This window comes from Prionailurus bengalensis, chromosome C2 (assembly GCF_016509475.1).
Source record: "Prionailurus bengalensis isolate Pbe53 chromosome C2, Fcat_Pben_1.1_paternal_pri, whole genome shotgun sequence".
NCBI lineage: Eukaryota > Metazoa > Chordata > Mammalia > Carnivora > Felidae > Prionailurus > Prionailurus bengalensis.
In genome coordinates this window covers 123,160,217-123,185,994 of record NC_057350.1, presented here as the reverse complement: position 1 = coordinate 123,185,994, position 25,778 = coordinate 123,160,217, and the positions used below count along the sequence as shown (strand labels likewise).

General features: G+C 45.0%; 1 protein-coding gene across 4 annotated transcripts in view; it reads left to right on the top strand.

Moving 5' to 3' along the window:
• Positions 1-25,778, top strand: part of PXYLP1 (2-phosphoxylose phosphatase 1) — a 72,132-nt gene that overhangs the window by 16,513 nt on the left and 29,841 nt on the right. For 2 of the 4 annotated variants that reach the window (XM_043595260.1, XM_043595261.1), the window contains exons 2-3: positions 2,960-3,082; positions 19,863-19,994. In XM_043595260.1, coding sequence (XP_043451195.1) covers positions 19,916-19,994 — 79 coding nt within the window. In that variant the 5' untranslated portion in view covers positions 2,960-3,082; positions 19,863-19,915. Of the gene's footprint in view, positions 1-2,959; positions 3,083-10,122; positions 10,252-19,862; positions 19,995-22,284; positions 22,418-25,778 lie in introns of those variants that run through there. The other 2 variants (XM_043595262.1, XM_043595263.1) reach the window with 2 other exon arrangements.

Sequence of the window (25,778 nt, the reverse complement as noted above, 5' to 3'; positions counted from 1 at the left end):
ATGGTGACAGCAAGTAAAATGTTCTCCAGTTTTGTGAGCTGTTGTAGCAAATTATTGAACCTGAAAGGGGGAGGGGTTGTGAGAGGCCCCACCTCTGACTTTGTAACTAGATTAGACAAAAGTGGGTAATTTGGGGACCTGGTGCTTGTAACTGGCATCTGAAGTGGGGGCAGTCTTTGGAACTGAGTCCTTCAACCTGTGGAGTCCGACACTAATTTGGGGTAGTCGGTGTCAGAATTGAATTGTAGGACACCCAGCTGGTGTCCACAGAGTTGGAGAATTGGTTGGTGTGGGGAAAAAAAAAAAAAACAACGACGTTTGGTGTCAGAAGTATTGTGAGTCAAAACAGCTGAGCTGTATATGTTACCAGTCTCCAGAAATGTTCTGACACACAGTCAGCCAGGTCTGTGCTAGGCTTTGTCCACCAGAGGCACGCTTGTGAACAGACAGACCCTATTGCTGCCGTACGATGGTTTGTAGTGAGTCACAGGAGACAGCCAGCCAGCTTTTCAGTGTAGTTGTTCGATTATGTACTAATAGTCCCGGAGAGTGTCCTGAAGGAGAGATACAGAATGACTTGAGAGTGTCAGACAGGACCCTGATCTAGACAGGGGAGTTCAAGGGCAGCTTCCCTGAGAAAATGATCTTTGAGCTGGGGTCCGAAGGCTGATGGTGAGTTAGCTATGTGGGAAAGGTGGAGGGGCAGAGGAGAGATAGCAGCCTGCTGCCTGGGGGAAGGCAGAAAGGATGGATTGCCGGTGACTGTAGTGAGCCTCTCCTCTGCACATTCATCTGTCCATTCATTCAGCCATCCAGCAGACATCGATTGATTACCTGGGCCAGGTACTGTTTTTGGTACTGAGGACAGAAGAGTAGGGAGCAAGACAAAGTCTCTGGCCTCATCACTACTGCTGCGTAAGAAATCATCCCCAAATTTGGTGACTTAAAACAGCCATCACTTCACTGTTATCCTCATGGTCTGGAGGTGGACAGGGCCAGCTTGTGTTCCTCACATGGATCTCTCACAGTTATGCAGGCAATGGGTGGTCTAGAATCATCTAGATATTCCCTGACTCACATGTCTGATGCCTGGGCTGGGAAGCCTCAGTGGCTGCCTGGGTGTCCCTGTCTCCGGGTGGCCTCTCACATGGTCGCTTCAGGCCTCTAAAGCAAATGGTCCAAGAGAGAGCAAGCCAGATAGAATCTCATGGACTTTCCTGACCTGGTCTTAGAGGTCACACAGCATCATTTCTGTCCCATTCTATTCACTAAGGTAGTCCTGAAGCCTAATCAGGGGAGCTAGAACTCCCTCTTGATGGGAGATGTGACAGAAAACTTGTAGATGTGCTCCAGAACCCCCACACCCTCACCTTCTGCTCCTCCTAGCTTCTTATCCTTGGCTTTAAACCTACCCACCTGCCTCAGCTCACCAGCGTCCTCCAGAGAAGGCAGTCTTATGGCCTGCATCCTGGCTCCAGCATGCCCCTTGGGGGTCCCACCTTCTTCCCCTGCCCCAAATAGCTCCAGAAAGGAGAGTTTTCTTCATCCCCTTTCTTGGTGGGAGATGGGGTGGGGGGCGGTTGGTGCCTTTTGTGGACTCGAACCCCAAGCATCTACCCAGCTGACCCACCTCCTAATTGGGTCATCAGAGGACATGCATGGACACAGGCACCAAGTCCCCAAGGAGCAAGGCTGTTTTGTGGGGCTCAGAGATGGCCAGGATGACTGGTAGTCGTACCCGTGAGCCGAGACTGACAGTGAGCCTTGTAGGCCTTGGGCAGGGTTTGATCAGCATCCTAAGAGCATTATGGGAAACTGATAAATGGCCAGAGTTTTGTTGACCACCTTCCAAGAGGATTATAGAAGACAGTCCTATGATCTCACTTACACGCGGAATCTTAAAAAAAAAATGAGGTCATAGATATAGACAATAGATTAATGGTTGCCAGGTGGGGGTGGGGATGGACAAAATGGGTGAAGGACGTCCAAAGGTACAAAATACCAGTTATAAAATAATTAAGTCATGGAGACATAATGTACAGCATGGTGACTATAGTTAGTAATACTATATGGTGTATTTGAAAGTTGCTAAGAGTAGATCTTAAAAGTTCTCGTATAAGAACAAAATTGAACTATGTATGGTGATGAATATTAACTATGGTGAGGAATGTTAACTAGGCTTATTGTGGTGATCATTTTGCAAAACATACAAATATCAAATCATTATGTTGTGCGTCTGAAACTAATATAATGCTATACGTAAATTATACTTAAGTGAAAAGAAGACAGACCTCTGGGAAGACAAGATTTTGCATTATGTCTTTAAGTTAATGTTAGAATTATTTATTACAAAGGACTTTCAGTATGTTCCTAGTTTCAGAAAAGGAAGCATAGATCTCCATCCTGATTAAACAAGTTATAATAACACCAATGATATGGCAGTCTGTGGTCAGTTATCATAAGGTAGGTGGGCAGAGCCAATCTTCCGTAGCCAACAGAGTTCACACCACTGTCAGCTGAACAGAGTTTACAGCAAACATAACTACCATTATGATGTCCTGTAACACCCAACGAATAGTGCAACAGTTAACAATCAATAGTGCCCAAGTAATAAAACAGCAAACCTTGGAAGATGACTATTAAAACAAATCTCTAAATGTTACAGGATAGGTCTTTGCTCTCTTTAGTAGACATACTCAGAAACTCAATTTAGAAACTTAATTTAATGATGATAATACAGAATAAGTATTGGTTCATTTAGCTTATGTTTGTGGAAACTGATATGTAAACAGAAGTCATGGCCACTGCAGTGCCCTGCATTCTCAAAAACACTTGTGTGAGCAGCTGCCTCCCCCATGGTTCTCATTAAATACCATTGATTTATCTATCTATCTATCTATCTATCTATCTTTTTATTTATTTATTTATTTATTTGTTTGTTTGTTTATTTATTTTATAGAACCCCTAGTGATTTACAGGTAAGTATGGCCTGCTCTGGAAAACTTGAAAGGACCTACCATCCTCCAAATGACATCTTTGTTTCAAGACCTCTACTTGTCTCAGCTTCAAGTTAGGTTTCAAGGTAAGTACCATATTCCAGATGACAGAGTGGTTTTAAGATGTAAATGACCAGGTCTCTCCCGAAAATGTTGCTTGATGACAAGTTTATGGGGCTAACCCCAACCTACACATTAATTTTTTTTTTCTTTTTCCAACCTGCACATTTAAAAATTCCTAGAAAACTCTTGCTTTGAGAAAGAAAAAAAAAAAAAAGATTTTATTGGTATATTTTCAGATGGTAGCAGACCAAAAATGGAAAGGAATTAACCATTATTGAGCTGTTATTGATAGGGTTTTGGAGTGGCGGTAGGGTCCGGAGCATATGGCCAAGAAAGAAGTATTAAGATGTCTTTGGCTCAAAAAGGTGATTTTATTAAAGCATGGGGATGGGACCTGTGGGCAGGAAGAGCTGCCCCAGGACTGTGAAGAGAGACTGGGGTGGTAAAGTTAAAGGAAGTTTCCAAAGGGACTTTGATATGGTAAAGAAGATTCATGGATACTGGAGGCCTAGCTCTTGTCAAGCGAAGGTTGTTTTTCCCCCTAGCAAAGCATTAACATGAAGACAGTAGGAAGTTTTCCTGGAGAAATGTCATACTCTGCCAGCCTCAAGTATTTGTCAGTGGGCTGCAGGTTATAAGGAAATTTAATTTTATCTGCCATTTCCTTCTGCCTTTGTTTCCCACATCATTACGGTGTTTTATGTATATTGGTTTAATCTTATTCAAAAGCCTATATATACAGGTAAGTATTATTGTTAAGCTACTGTAACAAATTCCCAAAGTTCAGTGGCTTAACACAATAGATTATTTTTCCTTTATAAAAACAGTCCAGTTTGGCTCCAAGATGGCGGTATTAAGGATGGGGGTTCATGAAAGTGGTGGGACCTCTGCTCTACCCAGAAATTTGGGGACCCAAAATTCTAGCAGAATCCCCGCCTTCTATAATATGTTGTTCCTAAGTGTTTTTTCCTCTTTTCTTTGGATTACTTTATTTTTTTCTTTAATACTGCACATTTCTGTTTATTCAGTATCAAGTCATATCCTATCTTCTTTCCTTTCCAGTTGTATTGAGATATGGTTGACATATAACATCGTATTAAGGTGTACAACATAATGATTTGATATATGTATATATGTATGTGAAATGATCACCACAAGTTTGATTAACATCCATCTCCTCAACTATTTATAGGTTTTTTTTCTTTTGATAAGAACTTTAAAGATTTACTCTTTCTGGGGTACCTAGGTGGCTTAGTCATTTGAGCATCTGACTCTTGATTTCGGCTTAAGCCATGATCTCAGGGTCGTGGGATTGAACCCCACATGGGGCTCCCCACTGAGCATGGAGTCTGTTTAAGATTCTCTCTCCCTCTCCCTCTGTGCCTCTTCCTCACTTGTGCAAACTTGCTCTCTCTCTCTCTCTCTCTCTCTCTCTCTCTCTCAAATAAATAAAAATGAAAAAAAAACAAGAAAAAAGATTTACTCTTTCAGCAACTTTCAGGTATACAATAGAATATTGTTAACTATAGTCACCATGCTATCCATTACATCCCCAGGACTTATATATCTTGTAATCAGGAATTTGGACCTTTTGTCCACCTTTACCTATTTCCCCTACCCCATCCCCTGCCTCTGATAACCACCAAACTGTTCTGTTTCTATGAGTTTGGTTTTTTTTTTAGATTTCACATATAAGTGAAAACATAATGCTTTTAAGGTCCAGCCATGTTGTTGCATATGATAGGATTTCCTTCTTTTTTTAATGACTGAATAATACTCCATTATATATATATATATATATATATATATATATATATATATATATATATATATTGCACATTTTCTTTATCTGTCAGTGGACACTTAAGTTGTTGCCATGTCTTAGCTATTGTAAAAAATGCTGCTATGAACATGGGGTACAGATATCTCTTCAAGATGCTGATTTGGTTCCTTCAGGTATATACCCAGAAGTGGGATTGCTAGATCATATGGTAGTTCTATTTTTAATTTTTGGAGAGACCTCTGTACATTTTTCTCCAGTGGCTGTGCCAATTTACATTCCCACCAATGGTGCACAATAGATCCCTTTTCTCCACATCCTTGCCAGCACTTAGTATCTCTTGTAAAATAGCCATTGTTTTGGTAATAGCCATTCCAACAGGTGCAAAGTGATATCTCATTGTGGTTTTGAATTGTATTTTGTATTTCTCTGTAGATTAGTAATGTTGAGCATCTTTTCATGTACCTGTTGGCCATTTGTACATCTTCCTTGGAGAAATGTTCATTAAATTCCTCTGCACATTTGTTTAATTGAATTTTTTTTTTGCTATCAAGTTGTATGAGTTCTTTATATATTTTGGATATTGATCCTTTATCTGATACATGATTAGCAAATATTTTCTCCCATTCCATAGGTTGCCTTTTCATTTTGTTGACTATTTCTTCCGCTCTGCAGAAGCTTTTTAGTTTGATGTAGTCCCACTTGGTTATTTTTGCTTTTGTTGTCTTTGCTTTTAGTGTCAAATCCAAAAAGTTATTGCCAAGACTGGTGTCAAGGAGCTTACCCCCTGTGTTTTCTTCTAGGAGTTTTATGGTTTCAGGTCTTACATTTAAGTATTTAATCCATTTTGACTTGATTTTTGTGGATAGTATAAGATAGGGGTTCCATTGCCTTCTTTTCCATGTGGCTGTCCAGTTTTTCCAACACCATTTATTGAAGACACTGCCCTTTCTCCATTGTATATTCTTGGTTCCTTTGTCATAAGTTAATGAACTATATATGCATGGGTTTATTTCTGGTATCTGTGTTCTGTTCCATTGGTCTCTGTGTCTGTTTTTATGCTAATACCATACTGTTTTGATTGCTGTAGTTTTTGATATAGTTTAATGTCAGGAAGTGTGATCCTTCCAGCTTTGTTCTTCTTTCTCAAGAGTGCTTTGTTTATTTGGTTGTTTTGTTTGTTTTTTGTGGTTACATACAAATTTTAGGATTGTCTTTCCTATTTTTGTGAAAAATGCTATTGGAACTTTGACTCTGTAAATTGCTTTGAATAGTATAGCTATTTTAACAGTATTCATTCAGCTGATCATCACAGAACATCTTTCCATTTATTTGTGTCTTCTTTAGATTTTTCCATCAGTGTCTTAGTTTGCAGTATACAGGTCTTTCATCTTGCTAGTTAAATTTATTCCTAGGTATTTTATTCTTTTTGATGCAATTATAAACAGGGTTGTTTTCTTAATTTCTCTCTCTGAGAATTTGTTGTTAGTGTATAGAAATGCAACTAATTTTTGTATATTGATTTTGTGTCCTGCAACTTTACTGAATTCGTTTCTTAGCTCTGACAGCTTTTTGGTGGACTCTTTAGGTTGTTTTATATCCTGCAAATAGACACAGTATTATTTCTTGCATTCTAATTTGGACGTCTTTTATTTCATTTTCTTACCTAATTGCTCTGTGAAGGACTTCCAGTACTATGTTGAATAAAAGTGTGAGAGTGGGTGTCCTTTTCTTGTTCCTGATCTTAGAGGAAAAGCTCTCAGCTTTTCACTATTGTGTATGATGAGTACCATTGACTTTGAGGTTTATGTTTAATTACAGCTTTAACCTAAGCCAAATCAAAGTTTTGGAGCTTATAACAGCGTTAGTCTCTACTCCATTGGAAGGGAGCTTGGACCAGATAGCAATTCAGCTTTCTTCCCGAGCTAAATGCCTGTGATTCTGTGTGACAGTGTTCTTAGCTCTGTTATTGTAGAGTTTGTAAGTGCAAAGGAGCTCCCTAAAAAAGGTTGAGAGCTTATTTTGGGATATGGACCAGAGAATCCTTGGGTCTCAGGTACATGAAGGGCTCCTAGAGGTCACCCACATCAGCCCCCCTCCCGCCCACACACAGCATTGCCAGCAGGTGGCTGCCCACACTTGACCCCCTCCTTGAGCAGGAGGGCTCATTCTGTACTGATACTGATGCTGCCAAACCCCCTCTGGACTGTCAGCAGTTTTCTAAAACATATTTCAAGGGCATGGAGTTCCTGCCCTCGGCAATGGCAGTGATTGTCTACGAGGGACCTGGCATTCCATGCCTCATCGTGATCAAGTCACGGAATGAGCCGGCAGTGAGCCCAGGGTTTAGTCAAAGCTCTGTCGGTAAGCGTGCTTCTAGCCTGAAAAAAGCCCTCCTTGGGCAAAACCCCTTGATCTGTGGCATGCATCAGTGCTCTCATTCACGTGTCTGTCCAGAACAAAATCCTGTTTCTGTGTAGTATTGTTAACCCAGACAACACAGCTTTCAGAAAGCAGAAGTGGCCTTGGCAACCTCCATTTCCAGGTGTGCCTGATTCACGTTGCACAGCTGTGATTCTCAGGCCCTTGTAAGCTCTTTTTATTTTCTGCCTGTGAAATTTGGCTTTCACCACGCAAACCTTCATTGTAGGCTTGTATTTCTAGTTTTTCAGCCTTGCCTATTTAATGTTCTGTGCTTTCCTTGACATTTTAACAAACTTTTAATTGACACAGTTTGCTTGCAAAATAAAAAAGAATCAGCTAGCTGTATTTTTAACATGGCTTTGTGATGAGTAAATCATGCCAACTGCATGTTCTCCCTTTTTTTGTTGAGGTACTTATAGTTGCTCTTGACATTCTAAAGTGAGAATATGCCAATTTCAGATGTCGCTACTTCTGCAACTTGAGGAGGAGCAAAGCAGTGAAGTTGGATGGAACACAGGCTTCTCCTACAATGTCAGAAAGAGATCACTGGGGAGTACATAAGATTGAAAATCCTGGCTTGATGAATTAGTTATTTCAATCTGTTCTGGTCCCGAGAAATGATCAGGCACCTTGACAAGTTTATCCTTTTAGAGCTGGAAAAAAACCTCTAAGGAGAGAGTGGCAGGAACATGTAGTTCAGAAATGGTGGAAGGGGTGGGGGGCGGAAGCCTTTAATATTTCAGGGATTAAAAACACTAACTCTGCAGATTATCTGCCTCAAAGCCTTTCTGGGAAGAAATGGTAGGTAGATAATTCATGTTGTATATTTGAACACATGTAAAATAGGGAATAAAAGGTCTTGATGCTGGAACAGGCACCACAGTCAGCAGGCTGAGGGATGCCGCTCTGCCATGTGTCACTGCCGAATTGCACCTGAGCAAGCCAGCGCTGATGTTTCTTAAACATCTAATTATGACTGTATGTGCTTTGATTGCTAGATCTGAAAAGTGCCAGTACTGTCATTATTTTTTAGAGTAATTGTGTGTATTGTCAAATCTTCTCCAACGGTGGGTTTTTGCAGACCACCCCTTGCTCCCTCGTTCCTAACAGAACTGTGATTCTGTGCCTGCCTCCACCCTCTCCCTTCCTCTGTGGGCCTCTAGCAGGAGGTGAATCCCAGGTGTTTTCACTTACTTGCTGTGGCCCATTGCTGGAGCCCGTGATGGGTTTGTGCATGGGCTCCTGACACTATTCTTCAATGAGACATTAGGAGAAATCCACTGGGGGGTTTCTGGGAAAGCTTTCCTTGCTTCTAGTAGAAACGTGCAAGATTGTCCCTTCTGCCTCTTCAGATTGCCAAGTGTGGTGGTGATGGCTGCGAGTGTGGCCACCATCTCAAAACCCCTGGAGGAAGTCATCCTAGGGACAGGACAAAGACAGAGGATGGCAGAGAGTCCAGACAGGGACAGGTTCTGGCTTCCTGATGATGCTTTTGGGGTCGCTGAATTAACTAACCTTGGAGCTGCCATTCCTCAACTATGTTCCATTATGTGAGAATATGGATGAGTCCCTTTGCATTAGCTAGCATTTTTTTCTTAGACCTGCAGCCAAGCCATCTTCAAAGATGCATAAGTAGTTTTTTTTAGTTTTTTTTTTAAGTTTATTTATTTATCTTGAGAGAGAGAGAGAGAGCAAGCGAGGGAGGGGCAGAGAGAAAGGGAGAGGGAGAATCCCAAGTAGGCTTTGCACTGTCAGTGCAGAGCCCGACATGGGACTCAATCTCTCAAACTGTGAGAGCATGACCTGAGCTGAAATCAGGAGTATGACACTTAACCAGCTGAGTTACCCAGGTGCCCCCAAAGATGCATAAATAATTTAAGATAAAATAAAAAATAAAACTTGAACAAAGGTTATCATAACCATGATTCATTTATATCATATCTAAGAGTGACATTCTTAAAGTTTATTTATTTATTTTGAGAGAGAAAGAGAAAGAGCAGGGAAGGGGCAGAAAGAGAGAGGGAGAGAGAGAATTCTAAGGAGGCTCCATGCGGCCAGCATAGAGCCCAATGTGGGGCTCAAACCCACAAACCGTGAGATCATGTAAGAGTGACATTCTTAAATATGTGATGAGATTTTTCTGTCTAATGCAGTTTGTTATGAATATGTATGTGCGTGTTCATCATTACCTACAGAAGGAGCCCCCAAGAAGACCAATGTCATTTAGTGCTGGTGGCAAGTTCTAGTTAGGATATTGGCTTGGCTGCTTTAACAGAGGTGAAACAACAGTGATTTTAGAAGGTTGTGAGATTATTTATTCTCTCCCAAAGCAGTTTGGGCTGACAGGCAGTCAGGGAAATGGGTAGCCTGCCCAGTGAGGTCATCCAGGGTTCTTCTGTGTTATCCACTAGGATGTTATCTCCATGCGAATCAAGAAAGCTGGCTTACCACCACACCAGGGATTCAGAGCATGGGAAATGGTGGAAGAAGGAACGTCAGAATGAGATAGGCCTGATAGCCTTCTTTTGACCCAGAATTGCACATAATACTTGTAAGCATAAGTCATTGGCCAAGTTGATCATATGACAACAGCTAGTTGCCAGGGATTCTGGGAAATAGTATCCCCAGCTGAATGGCCATGTATCCAGCTAAAACGTAGAGGATTCCATTAGTAAGAAAAAAGAGCAAATAGACACCTGAGAACAGTTAGAAGTGTCTGCCACATAGTGTGTCCTCTACAGTGGAGAGGGAGAGCGTCATGAGGACAAAGCGCTGGGTGTCACTCTCTGTGAAGTAAGGACTTGTGTCACAGGTCCAGTCTCCCTAAGCAGCCTGGAGCCATATGCCGGTCCTGACCTGGCCTCTCTTCTGGTCAACCAAGGGACTTGAATCAGTGATGTTTAAAACCTCTTCAAGCTCTGACCTTCTATGGCATAGTCTGCAGGCATTCTAGTTTTAGAGCTGGGGCAGAGACAAAGTGGAAGCAGAGTGAGTACTTCATATGTGGGTGGCAGGTATTGAAACCATGCAAGAAGTCACTGCTAACTTATTGAGCACTTATTAGGAACCAGGTACTGTGCTAGGTCCCTTACACCTGTTAACCTTGTTAGCCCTGACACAACCTGTGAGCTGGAGCCTATGGTTGTTTCCATTTCATAGATGGGGAAACTGTGGCTCAGTAAGGGTGTGAGAAAGGCTCTAGACCTAGCCAACCGATCTCTGACCCCCCATGCTTAACTACGTGTTGTGGGAAGGGCTGGGACATGAGGTGGGATTTGTGGGGTGTGACCAGATCATAGTGAACCCTGCAAGTAGGGTTAAAGAGGCTTGGGCCTGATGCTGCCCTTCATCGGGGCCAGGCTTGGGATTGATCTGCAGCATTGATTGGCGTCCCCACCGTTACCCCATAGCCAGGGGATGGCTGTTGCCACGTGCGTCACATCTGGGCATGATCTCTCACTACCCCAGGGTAAAAGACAGGCTGTTCTTTAGGAGGAGAGTACCTGGTAAGAGATGAGCCCCAGGAGGGTCAGCTTTGGGTCAGAGTGCAGTATGAGGCACACCACTTGCCTAACAGGCCTCCTTTAAGGTGTTTGCCTCTGTGAGTCGAGCTGAGCCTGTGGCCTGCTCCTGTCCTGTATTCCCAAAGGAGGCCGGTGCCAGGAAGGCACAGAACCTGGCCCTAGAAAGTGAGAGCGGTCCGTGAAATTGGCCTGTCCTTTAAGCTGGCACTGATTAGTGGCATGGATTCTGGGATCATGTCCTCCTGCTCCGGCCTGGAAATTAGTGGCTTTGTGCCCAAAGGGAGTTCCAGAGAGGGAATGGGCCTCAGTGCATGTATTGTCTTGATGGTGGGACTCCTTGGGGTCATCAGTTAGGCTGGTCTGGGTAGGGGGAGTGAGACCCTTGCAGCCCACCTGCCTGTGGGTGCCAGCCAGAGGTGAGGACTCCCTGGCCTGGCCCCATGGGGCCTCTGGGCAGCCAGATTTCCTTGGGCACAGCAGCCTCACTCAAGGTGCAGCTGTTGGGTGGTGCCTGGACTAACCCACCTCCCTTCTCTGGCTCTTGACACTCAGTACAAACAGTGCAAACCTTCCTGTTGCCCCCCAGCAGCCAGTACAGTTTTACTTAGTGCTTTTTCTTTGGTTCATTCTGTTTTCCTCAAATGCAATTATAATAAACACACCAGCTCCAATCTGCTCTTCAAGACTGAGCCCTAGGGGCGCCTGGGTGGCTCAGTCAGCTCAGCATCCGACTTCAGCTTAGGTCATGATCTCATGGTTCGTGAGTTCGGGCCCCACGTTCGGCTCTGTGCTGACAGCTCGGAGCCTGGAACCTGCTTCAGATTCTGTGTCTCCCTCTCTCTCTGCTCCCCCCACCCCGCTCCGCCTCACCCTGTGTGTGCACGCTCTCTCTCTCTCCCCCTTTCTCTCCCTCTCTCCCCCTTTCTCTCCCTCCCTCTCTCTCTCTCTCTCTCTCTCTCTCTCTCTCTCTCTCTCTCTCTCTCTCTTTTTCTCTCAAGAATAAATAAACATTTTAAGAAAATTAAAAAAAAAAAGACTGAGCTCTAGCTGAGCCTCTTCCAGAAATCCCATCCGCTCCCTTTAGGTCTACGTGGTTCTCCTCCTCTCCCCACTCCCACTTCCCCCTGATGGCACCGGGTTCATATGGTGTAATGGTCTTTTTACTCATTGGTCCACTGACCAGTCTGTGAGCTTCCTTCCTTTCTTTTTTTTTTAACTTTTAATTTCAAACATACACAAAAGCAGAGAGGATCATATAGTACATCCTCAAGAATCCCTTACCCAGCTCCAAGAGTTGTCAGCATGTTGCCAATCTTGTATTAAGTCCTCCTCAACCTGCTCCCACCCTGAATATTTTAAAGCAGTTCCTAGATCTTGTATCATTTTTCCATATATACTTCTGGACCTTTTAGCTGTGAGCTTCAGGATGACAGTACTGTGTCCTGTATCCTGTGTCCTGTGTCCACAGCACTGTGGATGATGCCTGACACATATTGGCTCTTGAGAAATAATGTTGTTTTGAGTCGACTAATTGGGTGAATGAATTGGCTTCAGCCCCTAGAACTGAGCATGCATTCTGGATGCTGGAATTTGAATAACAGAATGTGCATAGCTGCTAGGAGCCCACAGCTTCCTTGGTGCCTGTCCTGCTGCCTGGGGTTTCCAGGAGGTTCTAAAATCTGTTATTTATGAGACTTTAAGGTTGGTTTATTCTTAGTCAAGCATCTTTGATTTTGCAATGAAACTCTACTTTGAGGTGACATGGGGTAGAGAGGACTATTAAGATGTAGCTTTTACCTTTGCTTGGTTCATATTTAGTTCACAATTATAGCCTTGGGGTTTGATTTTTTTTTTAATTATAATACCATATTTACTTGGGCCAAAGTGATTAAGACCAAAAAAACAAAGTATAGAATACATCTAAAGCATTTTCTTTAATAACATCTTTCTATTCCTGGTAATGGTATTTTAACTACGCAAATAAGAGATAATTGAATACACATTTTTCTTTCAAGCAGTTGTGGTCATGTTTAAAACCGTGAATTCTGTACACTTTGAAGGGAACCCTGAGACCAGAGTCACTAGATGTGGCATTTCTCACTCTTACGAGGTAGAAAAGCAGGCCAGGGTTTGGGTTTTTGGAAATCTCTGGTGGTAGAATGGTAGTTTGTAAAAATGTCTTTGACATGTTCCTTTTTACTTTTAAATTCAGAAACAGTATTTACCACAATATAATGAGAAGTGCCTATTGACTGGTCCTTTTTTCAAAATTATATTCTAAAATATTTTCTTTCACCATTCAGATCTGTTGTAAAGTTAAATTAAAGTTGGCTGGGTTTTCTGTTTGTTTTATTTTTTGCTGTTTCATCAGGAATTCAGAGTAATAATTCTGTTTATGGATTTAAGATATTTTTACCATGTGGTTTTAGCGCAGGGAATAAGGCTGTGCCCAGTAGACATCTGATGACTATGTAACTTATATGAAACATAAAACAGTTGTTTCTACAAAAGTATTTATAGGAGTTGGATTTGGTCACCATGCCATATTGAGTCTAGAGTGTCTTTTCCTTGGAAGGTAGGGGGTGGGACTTGAGGATGTCTGAGGACAAGGAGGTGTGGATGCCGTGCTGAAGTAGGTCATGAGCCAGCATCTCATCCTGCTGCTGTAGCAGTGAATCTTCCCATGCACTTTATTTTCTGGGCTGTGAGTGAGCAGGCGGTGGGGTTTCTGCCATGGACCCAGAGACCTGGCTTTCACTTGGCATGACTTGGACAAGTCTGATGGAGTGTCTGGGGGAGTCACAGTATACCCCAGGAGTGTGCGCACACAGCCCCCATGGAAGGAATACGCAGGAACACGCCTGGAGGGAACCACGGATTGTGTGACTTCCTGAGCGGCTGTGTGAGCCTCCTCCCTGCAGATGGAAAAGAGAATGGGTTCTCTGGAGAATGGGCCAGAGCTCAGGCCACAGAGACAGAGCCCATTGGCTGGTAATCCTCGTCTTCTTAGGATGGGGCCCAACAGAAGCTGACATAGATGTTCCAGGCTGGAAAACCTGTGGCGGGGGGCGGGGGGACACCACAGATGAGTCAGCTGAGGGAAGGCTCGTCATGGTGGAGGAGTCAGGAACGGGGCTGCAAACGTGGCTGACTGCTCTGATGGCTGGGGCTGGTGAGTAGGGAAGTGGCCAGTGGCCAGTGGCCAGGATTTGGAAGAGGAACCACAGCACGGGGCAGAAACAGCAGCTCAGGGGAAAAGGCAAGTCTTTGTGTTTAGATAATGATGCAAGGATTCCTCCAAAGCTGGGCAGTCAAACACAGCATGTGCCTACTGCTGCTGCTGTGTGTATGTTTGCTCCTCACTGCCTTCCCGCTCTTACTCTTATTCCCAATCTTATGAACATCGGGATCCTCGACTCGGAGAAACGAAGTTAGTTGCCAAAGAGACACACAGAAGGTAAGCGGCAGAGCAGGGAATTGACCCAGATCTGCAGGTCAGTGGAGCCTCCTTTTTGCTTCTGCATCATGACTCCTCTCAACTGAGGAAGTGTCCTCCCTAAAGGCAACTTTTCTCTGAACCATGCGCCCGGGGGCCCACATGGCACCTGCACGTGGGTACACACACACACACACACACACACATACACATTGGGGTCCTAGCTCTAGCTGCAAACACATTTGTCTTCAAATCCATGTGAATTTTAGATACCATGTTTATTTAACCATTTTAAAAAATGAAGAAAGGGGTGCCTGGGTGACTTAGTTAAGCGTCCGAACATCAGCTCAGGTCATGGTCTTCTACCCACGTGGGGCTCTGTGCTGACAGCTCAGGGCCTGGAGCTCATTTCAGATTCTGGGTCTCCCTCTCTCTCTGCCCCTCCTCTGCTTGCTCTCTCTCTCTCTCTCTCTCTCTCTCTCTCTCAAAAATAAATATATTTAAAAATCTAATAAAAAAAATTGAGAACAAAGCATGACCTTCCTCTCCAAGTTTTCTAGGAAAATGAGCCCCAGAAGAAGGCATGTGTTCTTCCTGGGGCTGGATGTTGCCACCCCTTCCCTCCAGTCTGTGTGCACAACCCCCCGGGGCGGTGATCACACCAGGCCTGTCCCCAGCCCAAGTGGAAGTAATGAGACTCTGACCACATCCCTGGCATTTGCATTTGGTGGTGGTGCCATAGGAGAGTCAGAGGGGGAGGGTGCAGAAATCCTGAGAGCGTTCGGGGGGAAAGCATGGGTGTTCCCAGATTGAGGCCCGTGTCATCAAATGGAAAAGCTACAGATATGTAGAGAATGTCAGTAGCCTAAAAACTAGAAGCAGTCAGGCAGTTACACAATCCCTGCCATCTGGTTAACGCGACACATCCTCAGTATTTTAAATCTGGAACTAAATATAGACCTTTCTGAAAAAGCACGCAGCATATTGAGGAGTGTAGGCAAGTGGAGCTTTGCGTGTGCTTCCTGCAGATGACGATGTGGAGCTCTAGAGCCTGGCTTAGAAATCCCTAGGAAAGACGCAAGGCATTTCTTCTTTGTCGTATCAATTAGCTTTCGTTTTGTATCAAGTCCCAAAACGGAGTGGCTTCAAACAGCAACCATTAAATTTGCTTTTGATCCGTGGGTTGGCCATGCAGTCTTTAGTCTGTGCTGACTTTCTTCGTATCCATCTGCTGGTGGCATGGCCAGGCTGGCCTTGCTCACATGTGTGGTGATGGGCAGGCTGGTTGTTTCAAGAGAACCTCAGCGGGGACCCCTTGCTTTGGTTCCATGTGGTCTCTAACGGCCTCCAGGAAGACAACTGGTAGCCGGGTGTCTTTCCATGGTGGCCACAGTGTTCCAGAAGCAGCAAAGGAGGACAGGCCCCAATGCATAAGTACTTCTCAAGCCTCTTCTTATAGCTGTTACTGTTGTCTCCAGTGGCTGAAGTGAATACCTTGTCCAAGCCTAGAGTCCATGTGGGAGGAAACGACACAGGCCGTGGATACAGAAAAGCATGAACAAATTGGGGACTATCACTACTACAAATCCACCGTGCTCTAAGCCTGAGATTTAACTCCTTGAGTAGTGGTTGTTTCCACCTAAGGCCCACCAGAAGACAGCTCTGAACAGTATTGTGGTTCATCCTCATGTAAAAAAGGCAGTGTCAGGTAAAACCGTAGGCGGAGTACTGGTGGCCTCACCTGCCAGAAAGTGTGGTAGGAAATCCACTGAGAGGCTTGGAAGCAGCAAGTAGTTGAAGGGCCAGACCTGGCCCAGCACAAGAAGAAAGACCCTCGCCTCCCATACCCAAATGCAGAGCAACCAAGTGGCAGGTCTGGTCTCTGAGGTACTGAAGCAAGACGTACCCCCAGGCTCAGAAGTCAGAGGTGGGTGATTTCCCAGAGCAGCAAGGTTGTTTCCCAGGCTCAGAGTGAGAGAGAGGCCCAAGTCAGCATTTGAGCCGGAGCTACAGAAGGAGGGATGTGGACACGAACGGGTGAACGTTGAGTACTCGAGTACGTGGAGGAACCAACGAAACAAGTGAGGGAACTATTCCTGTTACCTAGGAGGAGGGAAGAAGTGGCAAAGTGAACTGAGAGAAAGATGAGGTAGTAATGCTAATAACAACCATTGTCCTTTGAATGTCTGTCACATACCGAGGATTGTGCGTAGTCTTTCCTGAGGGAATTAGTCCTGAGTCACAGATGAGGAAACTGAGTCCTAGAGAGGTTAAAGAACTGGCCTATGTCACTAAGATGAGTGTTCTGGCCCAGGTGTGTCTGACTCCCCAGGGCTGTGGCTGTCTTTCAGCACCATGCTGCTGGTGGGGTGCACAAGAAAGAACATCTTTAGGGTGACCTCAGTGGCTCAGTCGGTTGGGCATCTGACTCTTGATTTCAGCTCAGGTTATGATCTCACAGTTCATGGGTTCACGCCCTGCATCAGGCTCTGCACTGTTAGCACAGAGCCTGCTTGGGATTCTCTCTCTCTCTCTGCACCGCACCCCCCCCCAACAAACAAACAAACTTAAGAAGATATAAAGAACATTTTTAGGCAGCAAGGACCGTAGAGCCCTCTTAACAGTAGAGCTCAGAAACACCCCAAAGGCCATCTCCCAGGCAGGAACACTGGAAGATGTTCATGTACAGGAAAAGATGGTGGCCTCAGAAGGTGTCATGGTAACAGAAGGGGGAGGAGGGCATAAAGAAAAGCTCCAGCGTATTTATTGTCAGGGGTACAGAGATACCCCACAGGGGACATTTGCCCTGAACTTCCTCCTCATTTTGTGGTCTAATCTCCACCCACACACCGCACTCACCTTCCCCAATCAGAAGGATCACCTTATAAGAAGGTCATTGATAAAGTGGAATAAATTGAATCAGGAATGACTGAGGTAAGGAGAGGGCTTTGAAACCCACAGGCTGTTTAACAAGGAGCTGCCAGCTGTTTTCAAGTATCTAAGAAGCCAGCACATGCCAAGAGTCAACTTGTTCTGGTTGATCCACAGCTTGCAGCTAGAATCAGTGTGCAGACCTATTGGGAGACACTACAACAAGTAAAAACAAACTGTAGAGGCACAGAGATCTTGTTTGTATCTTGTCGCCATGATTTAATAACGTGTGCTCTTGATTTGGTTTTCTGCTTGCGTATTAGAAGCACACACATCTGCCCTGCAGAGAGTAAAGGAGGTCATGTCAAGGGCCCCACATGGTGGCTGGTTCACATTGTGCTCTGTGAATGGAAACCTAGGGAATGATGGTTGTGAGCAGTTAGAAGTTCCTCGTTCCAGGGCGCCTGGATGGCTCAGTCCGTTAAGCATCTGACTTCGGCTCAGGTCATGATCTCAAGGTTTGTGAGTTCGAGCCCCATGTCGGGCTCACTGCTGCCAGTGCGGAGCCTGCTTCAGATCCTCTGTCCACCTCTCTCTCTGCCCCTGCCCCCTCACGTGCTCTCTCTTTTAAAAATAATTTTTTTTTTTTTAAAGAAGTTCCTGGTCTCTGGGGAAGCAGAGCAAAGTTAGAAGGCTGCCAAGGAGCTCATACCTAGGTTGCAAGGGTGGCTGAGGGAGCATTGTTATTCTGCCCACATGGGGTATGTTTTGAAAACGCTGTGGCCAGTGTTTGTAGGTGAATGTTGTGGCCTTCCATGCTCATCCCCTGGGGAGCTGGGCCAGGCAGTAGAGGCTATCCAGGGTGGAGGGCAGAAACCTTGACTCCGATTTTCCTTAGGTTGTTTTCCTATGGGGAGGTTTACTGTTGAACAATCAGCTGGGCATTACCAAAGACACCCCCCGAGGTCAAGGTGGCCCAGAGCCACCCAGGCTTAACACTTTGTTTCTGGGATTGGGGTTTATCAGCATCAAGGATTCACCCTCCTTGTTGCCACAGAAAGGAATACCTGTAGTGCTGTAGTCCAATGGACCCAGGTTCTGTCTCCTACTGTGACCTCACCCTCCTTGGGGGTTCAGTGCAGAAGTCATTGCCCCTCACCAAGCACAGATTCTGCTGAGCTGCTTTCAGATCCACGCGTGTCTTTTCAGACCCTCTCAGGTAGAGTTTATGAGGAGTTTGAATTTTGGAAACAGAGAACATTTATTTGGGGTCCCAAATACATTAAATCTGGGGTGGGATCAGCCAGGGTAGTATGCTGTTTTAGCCATGATGCTAAACTTGTGAGTCTAATGAGTCCCCTCCAAGGCAGGGAGGGGGTGTCCCCAGGAGGCGTTGCAGGTCATTTTGGGACGCTAGGCACTGGCCCTTGGTTAGGGGTGGTGACTAAAGGGACAGAAGCAGTGCTTATTTGAAGGTCTAAGGTTGGGACCTGTTTGTTAACAGAGATGCTGGTTGCCATAGTACAGGCTCACTTGTGAGGTGCAAGTGTATTTTTGTTAGTCTTTTAGCAAATGTTCTCTTTTTGTAGAAAGTCTGACAAATGTCTTTAAAGGAGTGGTTCCCAAAATCCCCTGCAGGGCCCTTGCTGGGGTTAGGGGCTGGGAGATAAGGGACTCCAGCACTCTGGATCATACTTCATTCCCTACCAATACACTTTAAAAAAAAAATAGGTAAGATGAGATAAAATTCACATACCATCCAGTTCACCCAGAGTGCACAATTCAATAGCTTTTAGTTTATGTTATTCGCAAAGGTATGCAACCCTCCCCACATCAGTAAATGAGTTTTGTCTGGTTGCGTCTCTTGGGGCTCTGAAGGAGATTGTATCCGAAAGAGGAAAAGATGCCTCCACTAAGAGAAGGTTTGAAATTTTTGTTGTCCTCTTACTGTACCACGTTGAATCTTTTCTGAGGAGAGTGTTGTTTTCAAGTTCTATCTGGAACCCCAGAGACAATCAGGAGATAAACTGGATGTCTAAGACTGACAGGTTGCCACCTAGAGCCAGCATTCACTTTTCTCACCAGTGCCCATCATTCTCCATTTTTTTAACGTCCTTTTGCACTGCTCTGACATGGTTAGAGGAAATAAGCATGGGTGGAATGGGGCTGTGGGAAGACCAGTGGACGCCGCTGAAATAGGGTCACCGGTCCAGATGCGAAGAGGCCTTTGATTAGCAGATGGAGCTATGAGTGTAGGGACGAGTCCTCTGGGACACTCCAGCCATCCCCAAAGGCATTACTGCGGGACGTGTGACAGTGACTGGCATTCAGGTTAAGGATTAAAATTTTAAAAAGACCAGAATCATATTAGCCCAATATTCACCAAAAAAGGTTGAAGATGTAGAAGTTGGTTGTCAGCATTGGGTGAGTACGTGCTGGTCAGTAAACACTTGTCTGTCTGGCACACTGTAAGTGCTCGATAAATTTCCTTACCTTTTTCTTTGGAAAGGTCATGCTGGAAAGTATCTCATTTTCTTTTGATGTCAGATCAACGAAGCGTTCACGAATTGGTTTCCTCCTCTTAATGTGAAGGGATCATTCTTGGCTGCTCTTACTTGGGGGCAAAGACGTAACCAACAGTGGGCTATTGTTCTCCGACTAGGATTCCCGCTTCCCTCTGGAGGACTGGGCTAATTGGATTATTTTCAGTTGACAAACTTGGTTTTCCACCTCAGAACACATGTTTATTGCCTCTGTTTTATTCACAGGATGTGTTCCCGATTGGAGGTGAAACCATGAAAGGAAAATAGAACGAATAATAATGCTTTTCCGCAATCGCTTCTTGCTGCTGCTGGCCCTGGCTGCCCTGCTGGCCTTTGTGAGCCTCAGCCTGCAGTTCTGTGAGTATCGCCTGGTGTCACTGGGTCGTGGTAGGGGAGGGGGCTTCATTCTGAAATAGAGGGCCCTTGTGGGGAGCAAACAAGTAGGCCCCAAAGCCTTTGTTTTTCAAATGAACAATGCAGTTTAAAACAACTGAGTCTTTTTATTGTTGGTACTGATGGTGAATGGTTGTGAGTACAAATCCCAAACTGCAGAGCATTGTCCTGAGTGTCTTTTTTGGCCATAAGGAACTAGAGTGCTCACTAGGCCTCATGATACGTTTTTGGCTTTTGCACAGATTACTAAATTGCCCAGTTATTCTGCCTTGGATTCCCAAGGTAGAGACACTGAGTTGCCCGGCTTGAGAAGGGATATTTGGCTGCTGGTTGGTTCTTTGAGCATCAGGTGTCTGTTTTATGTTCGGTGAACTGTGGGGCTGCCGTTGTTGGGGAGGGTGGGGGAATTAGGTACCAAACTCTGTTTCCTGGGGCAGCAAGGACCATGCATGGGAAGTCTTGTGTGGTGAGGAAGAGCAGGGCCGATGAAGTCAGTCCACGGACCTCACCGCCCAACACTTTGTCCTTCACGGGGAGCCTGTGCTCAGGCTGGGCCCTAAATCTGTGCACCCCACTGCTCCCCAAGAGTGGCCATCCTCTAACAGAGATCCAGCCCTGGCACGTCCTTGGTTGGAACCCCTCAGCTGTGGCCAGTGGTGTCTGGGAGGCTCTTTGCCCTCTAGGCTCCACCTCCACCCGGCGCCGCCCCCCCCCCCCCCCCCCCCCCCCCCCCCCCCCCGCCCTTGATCTCTGTGCTGTAGCAGTGCTGAGTTACTTGGCATTCTCTACATGTTTACTCTGTTCTCTGTGCCCAGATCCCATCAGCCCCTCTGTCTGGAGTGCCATCCTCCTCACCTCCCTCCCATCCTTTTCTCCACATGGTTCATTCAGTCCTTTTCTCCTCTAGAAACCTTCCATAACCCCCTCACCCCTAACTTGGTCTGGTGCTTCTTTGATGCACATCCAGGATGCCCTAAACCTGTTCCCCTCCTTACATTAACCATGTAGTATTCTAATGCTCAGTTCTTGTGTCTCTTCCTTCAACAAGACTGTCTGTTCAGGGGCACCTGGGTGGCTCAGTCGGTTAAGTGTCTGACTCTTGGTTTCAGCTCAGGTCATGATCCCATGGTGTGTGAGTTCGAGGTCTGAGTTGGGCTCTGCACTGACAGCTCAGAGCCTGCTTGGAATTCTGTCTCCCTTTCTCTCCACCCCATCCCTGCTTGTGCATGTGCTTTTTTTTTTTTTTTTTTTTTTTTTGCTTGTTCATAACCTGTGCGTGTTCTCTCTCTGAAAAATAAAATTTAAAATATATATATATAAAACTCTGTGTTCTCTGAGAGCAGGGACCATGTCCTGTTTCCCCCTATACCCTAGGAATTGCACTGCCAATGACACAGTAGGTGTTTCATGACTGTTTATTAAACGAATGAATGAGCTACACCTGCTCCAAAAAGCAGGCTGATCCTAATTCCCTCTCCTTCTGGTGCTGTGTACTTGAAGCTGACAATGTAAGATGCTGGCAATTTTTTTTTTTTTTTTTTTTTTTTTTTTTTGCTGTCACCTGCCTTCCCTCCATTATACCAGCTCACCCTGATGGGTGGGAGACAAGTGGTTGGCACCCATCACTGCCTAGGACGGCTCTGTGAGGAGGTGGCGTTTCTGTTGCCGCTTGAATGATGGAAAGAAGAGCAGGTGGTTCAGCAAGTGGGTTGTTCTGAGTGCACTGGGGAACGTGGGACAGACTTGGCACTTGGAATAAGTGGTTTGAAGTGAGGAGGCTTTGAGCAGGTTTCCCTGACACACCTCCATGTGACATACTCCATGCACACGTCCGGTACATGTGACAGGCTATCTCTAATACAAAAGACTATTAAAAATACTCCTTTTATCCTTCCAGGATAGGAAACGAGGTCAAGAGAGGGTGGGCATAGGAAGTTTAAAGATACTCCAGATGGTTAATGAACCATAAAATACGAATCCTTTCTAAAAAGACATGTGCTAGGACCCTCGGCAGTTTAATTGTTCATAACTCGTCATGAAAAATTTTTCCCTCCTTTGGTTGGAGAGGTAGGAGGGTACAATCAACCTTGAGTTTTATTCTGAGAAGCTGACAGGTCCCGAGACATGAATGTGGGTTACTTGTGTTTGCTGCGTTTCTTTTGCATGAGGTGGTTTCCACGTCACTGAATTGGCCAGTGTGTTTTGCTTATATAACTCTTCTGAAAGTACCTTCTGTTTTAGGAGAGCCAATTTTCAGCCATACTTTTTTTAAGGAAAATTTTGCAGAGTAAATTAGGCTGCCTGGGTTTGAGCTCTTTATTCTTGGCTACATCGGAGTTCGGGAAGATATTAAGATATGGATGTTCTTACTGCTGTTCTACTTCTAGGTAAACTGTAACTTTGGAATTTACCCATTTCTGTAGAAATGGAGTTTAATTGCTTTATTTAATTGTGTCGCGGGTTGCTGGTTATTATGGTGTGAGGAATGGCACTAATTGATAATACGAAGGTATATGTTTGACTAACGCTTGTGTGTTCATTCCTAGCCTAAATTATATGGACTTTTTTTCATCATTTCTTTTGACTAATATTTGAATGCCAAATTAGCACACGTAACTATTTTAGGTAATATTTTTGAGGCAGTCAAACATAACATAGTTTTTCTCATGCGTTAAGTGAACAGTATAGTTTTATTTGCTTTCTGCAATGATCATGTATTTTGTCTTGTTGATAGTTTTCTTTTTCTGGTGTTTTGAATATGGGAAAGTTATGACCCGGGTTACAATTTAAAAATCATGTTGTTTAAATAAGCATTTCTTCCTCTTGGTGCAGAAAGTGGGTCTGTGAACTCGGGTATGTTTATTAAGTGCTTATGTGTGTTGGGCGTTTTTCTACAGTGTCGGGGTGGAGGTGGTATGGAAAGGATATAAAAAAGGTTAAGACACAGTTCATAGTTTCTCAAAATATGTTTCTTTTAAATGGCGTTAATGCTAACAGCCTCTAGTGAAAATCATTCATTTTGTATTTCCAAGTCCTTGATGTTTTTGAATTTGGAAATAGGGAAATTCTGAAATTCCTGATGTTTGAATTGTAGAAGGGAACAAGGAAGGCATGCCTATCTTTAGTTCTGGTTAAAATGTTTACAAGTGGAAAAATTACTTCTCAAATTAAGGCACTCCGTTAGTGCAACTGGGCAAGAGGGCCAGGACGTGAAGACTTGTGAATGATTAGTATTTTCTAATCATTAGTTATGTTATGTTAGATTAGATTAGTTAGATTAGTTATGTTTCTGCTCTTTGTGCTCTTTTGTAACCGTCCATTTTCTTGCTTCGGTTCAGCCTTTCTTTAATTCTTATTTTATGCTCATTTCACCAAGTTCCACCCAGCATTCCCAAGATGGCAGTGTGACAGGAGTGCGCAGCCTCTGGAATGACAGCCTTGGATTTGAATGCTGCTCTGACACCTACCAGCCGTGTGCCCTTGGGCAAGTTCGACTTCTCAGAGCCTGTGTTTCTTCTGTAAAATGGAATTAATTGCTGCTTTGCAATGCTGGTGTGAGAACAGACACCTTGCAGGGAAACCCTTGGCTTATGGAAGCATAGTCAGTGTAAACCTTTTAAGCAATAGCACGGAGTCCCGTTACCACATACCATCTTCAGAAACCAGGGCTCTTGGTGTCCCACAGGCTGCCGAGCCTTGTGACCCTTCAACCACTTGTCAGGGAGGAGGCTTTTGAAATATATCTTACATTTATTTGGGTTTGATTAGACTTCATTAGCCGAGATAGCAACCAGTCTACACTGGGCACATGGCACCTATATCTGGGGGCAATTTTCCTGGGCAGAGCCCCAGTTGACCAGAGCAGATTCTGAAGGAAATTCCGAAGATGGATTAGAGGTTCAGATCCCCAGGCAGAAGAGGGAAAGTTACCTGCAGTCGTGAAAGCCAGGGCTGTCTTCAATATCTGAAGAACATTTTCTGCAGGAGTCATACCTGTTCTCTGTTGGCCCAGGTGACCATGGGGACACATTCCAGTTAGGCAGAAGGTGGAAGAGCCTAAAGGTCAGTGTCATACAGAGGTGGAAAGCATAGTGTGCAAATTCTGGGGCCTTGCTCTGCAAAGAGGAGAATATTAGGTCATTGGGCCTGATTAAGGTCTCTTAAAGCTTCGAAGTTTCATGAATTTTACCTTTTTTGGTTGATCCAGTGCCATGAGTATGTATAACTTTGTCCTTCAGCAAATGTTCCTTGAGTTTCCACCACGGGTTAGATCCTGGGCCAGTAGCTTAATCCCTCAAAGGCCACAGAGGCCATTTGTCTACTGGAAGAGAATCATGACAGACACTTGGAATACAGATTGCATTGTGCTAACACAGGTAAGAGGCGATAGCATGTAAGGTGAGAGGGGGTAAGAACATGGCTAAAGAGTTAGACTGCCTGGATCAAATCCCTGTCCTGCCACTTACCAGCTAGGTGATCTCAGCCATATCATTTACCCTCTCCATACCTCAGTTTCCTCATCTGTAGAATAGGGATAATGATGGTTCCTATTTCATAGCGTTAGTAAAGGATTAAGTGAGGTCATGTTTATAAAACGCCTAGAACAGTGGCTGGCGCATAGTGATTGGTGTATGTATGTTTGTTAAATAAAATGGATTAGAGATCATTTATGGCAGGGTGATATGGGAGGATAGAGGACGAGAAGCTAATTTAGACTGGGAGTTCAGGGAAGACTCCCCTGCAGAGGTGACCTCCTTGAGGGATGAGTAGACGTTGGCCGTGGAGGAAGGTGAGAAGAGCATTCCTGCAGATGGAGATGGTGTGCAAAGGCAGTGAGAGAGCAGGACCAGTTTAATCACCTGTGTGTAGCTATTAACGTGGACAAAGGCTGGGGCCACCTGCATCCCCACGTGACGTCCTGAAGGCTGTGGGAAGCCACTGAAGGAGGGAACACACCAGCAGACTTCTGTCTTGGAAGGACCACAGTCTGGGATAGTGTTTGCCAAGTGTGGGCTCCTGAGCACCTTGAGCAGACTGGCCCTGGGGACTTGTAAAGAGTACATATTCCAAAAACAAAAAAAGAGCACATTTTGTGCCCTTCCTCCAGAATCCAAATTTTGGCAGGAATGGGACCCAGAAATCTACATTTTTGACAAGTTCCCTGGGTGAGTCTAGTGAGCACAAATTTTGGACACTCCCTGTTTGGAGGCTGATGGAAGCACGAAGCCGGGAGGCAACTCAGGCCATTTTGCCTCCATAAAAGTCTGAGGGTGGCACCCTGAAGGTGTTGGCCCAGGGAAGAAGAAGCAAAGCCAAAACGGCAGGTGATGGGTTGGTAGAGTGGGTCACGGTGATGGGAGAAGAGGGAAGACCCCATCAGGACACACGGGAGTCTGCCTGGGGTAGTTCGGTGAATGCCTTATTCACTAATCCATTCATGCGTTCATTCACGTAAACATCTCATCTCCCCCTGGGTTAAGTGTGCCAGAGTCTCAAGGCCCAGCCCATGACATGGCCTGCCCACAACATGGCCTGGGAGGTAACCACGTGGAGCCAATGACTCCGTGGGACTGAATAAGGCCCAGACAAGTGGACAAGCTGGTCACAGAGCAGGACGGGTAGTTGGGGGGTGTCTCTGAGGTGCATGGAGGTCATTGGAGGTCCCCAAAGGCAGGCTGGGTACTACGTACTGCTGGAAAGTGGATTTCAGGATCTGAGCCTAAGAGAGACTCTGTCCAGACCCCCTGC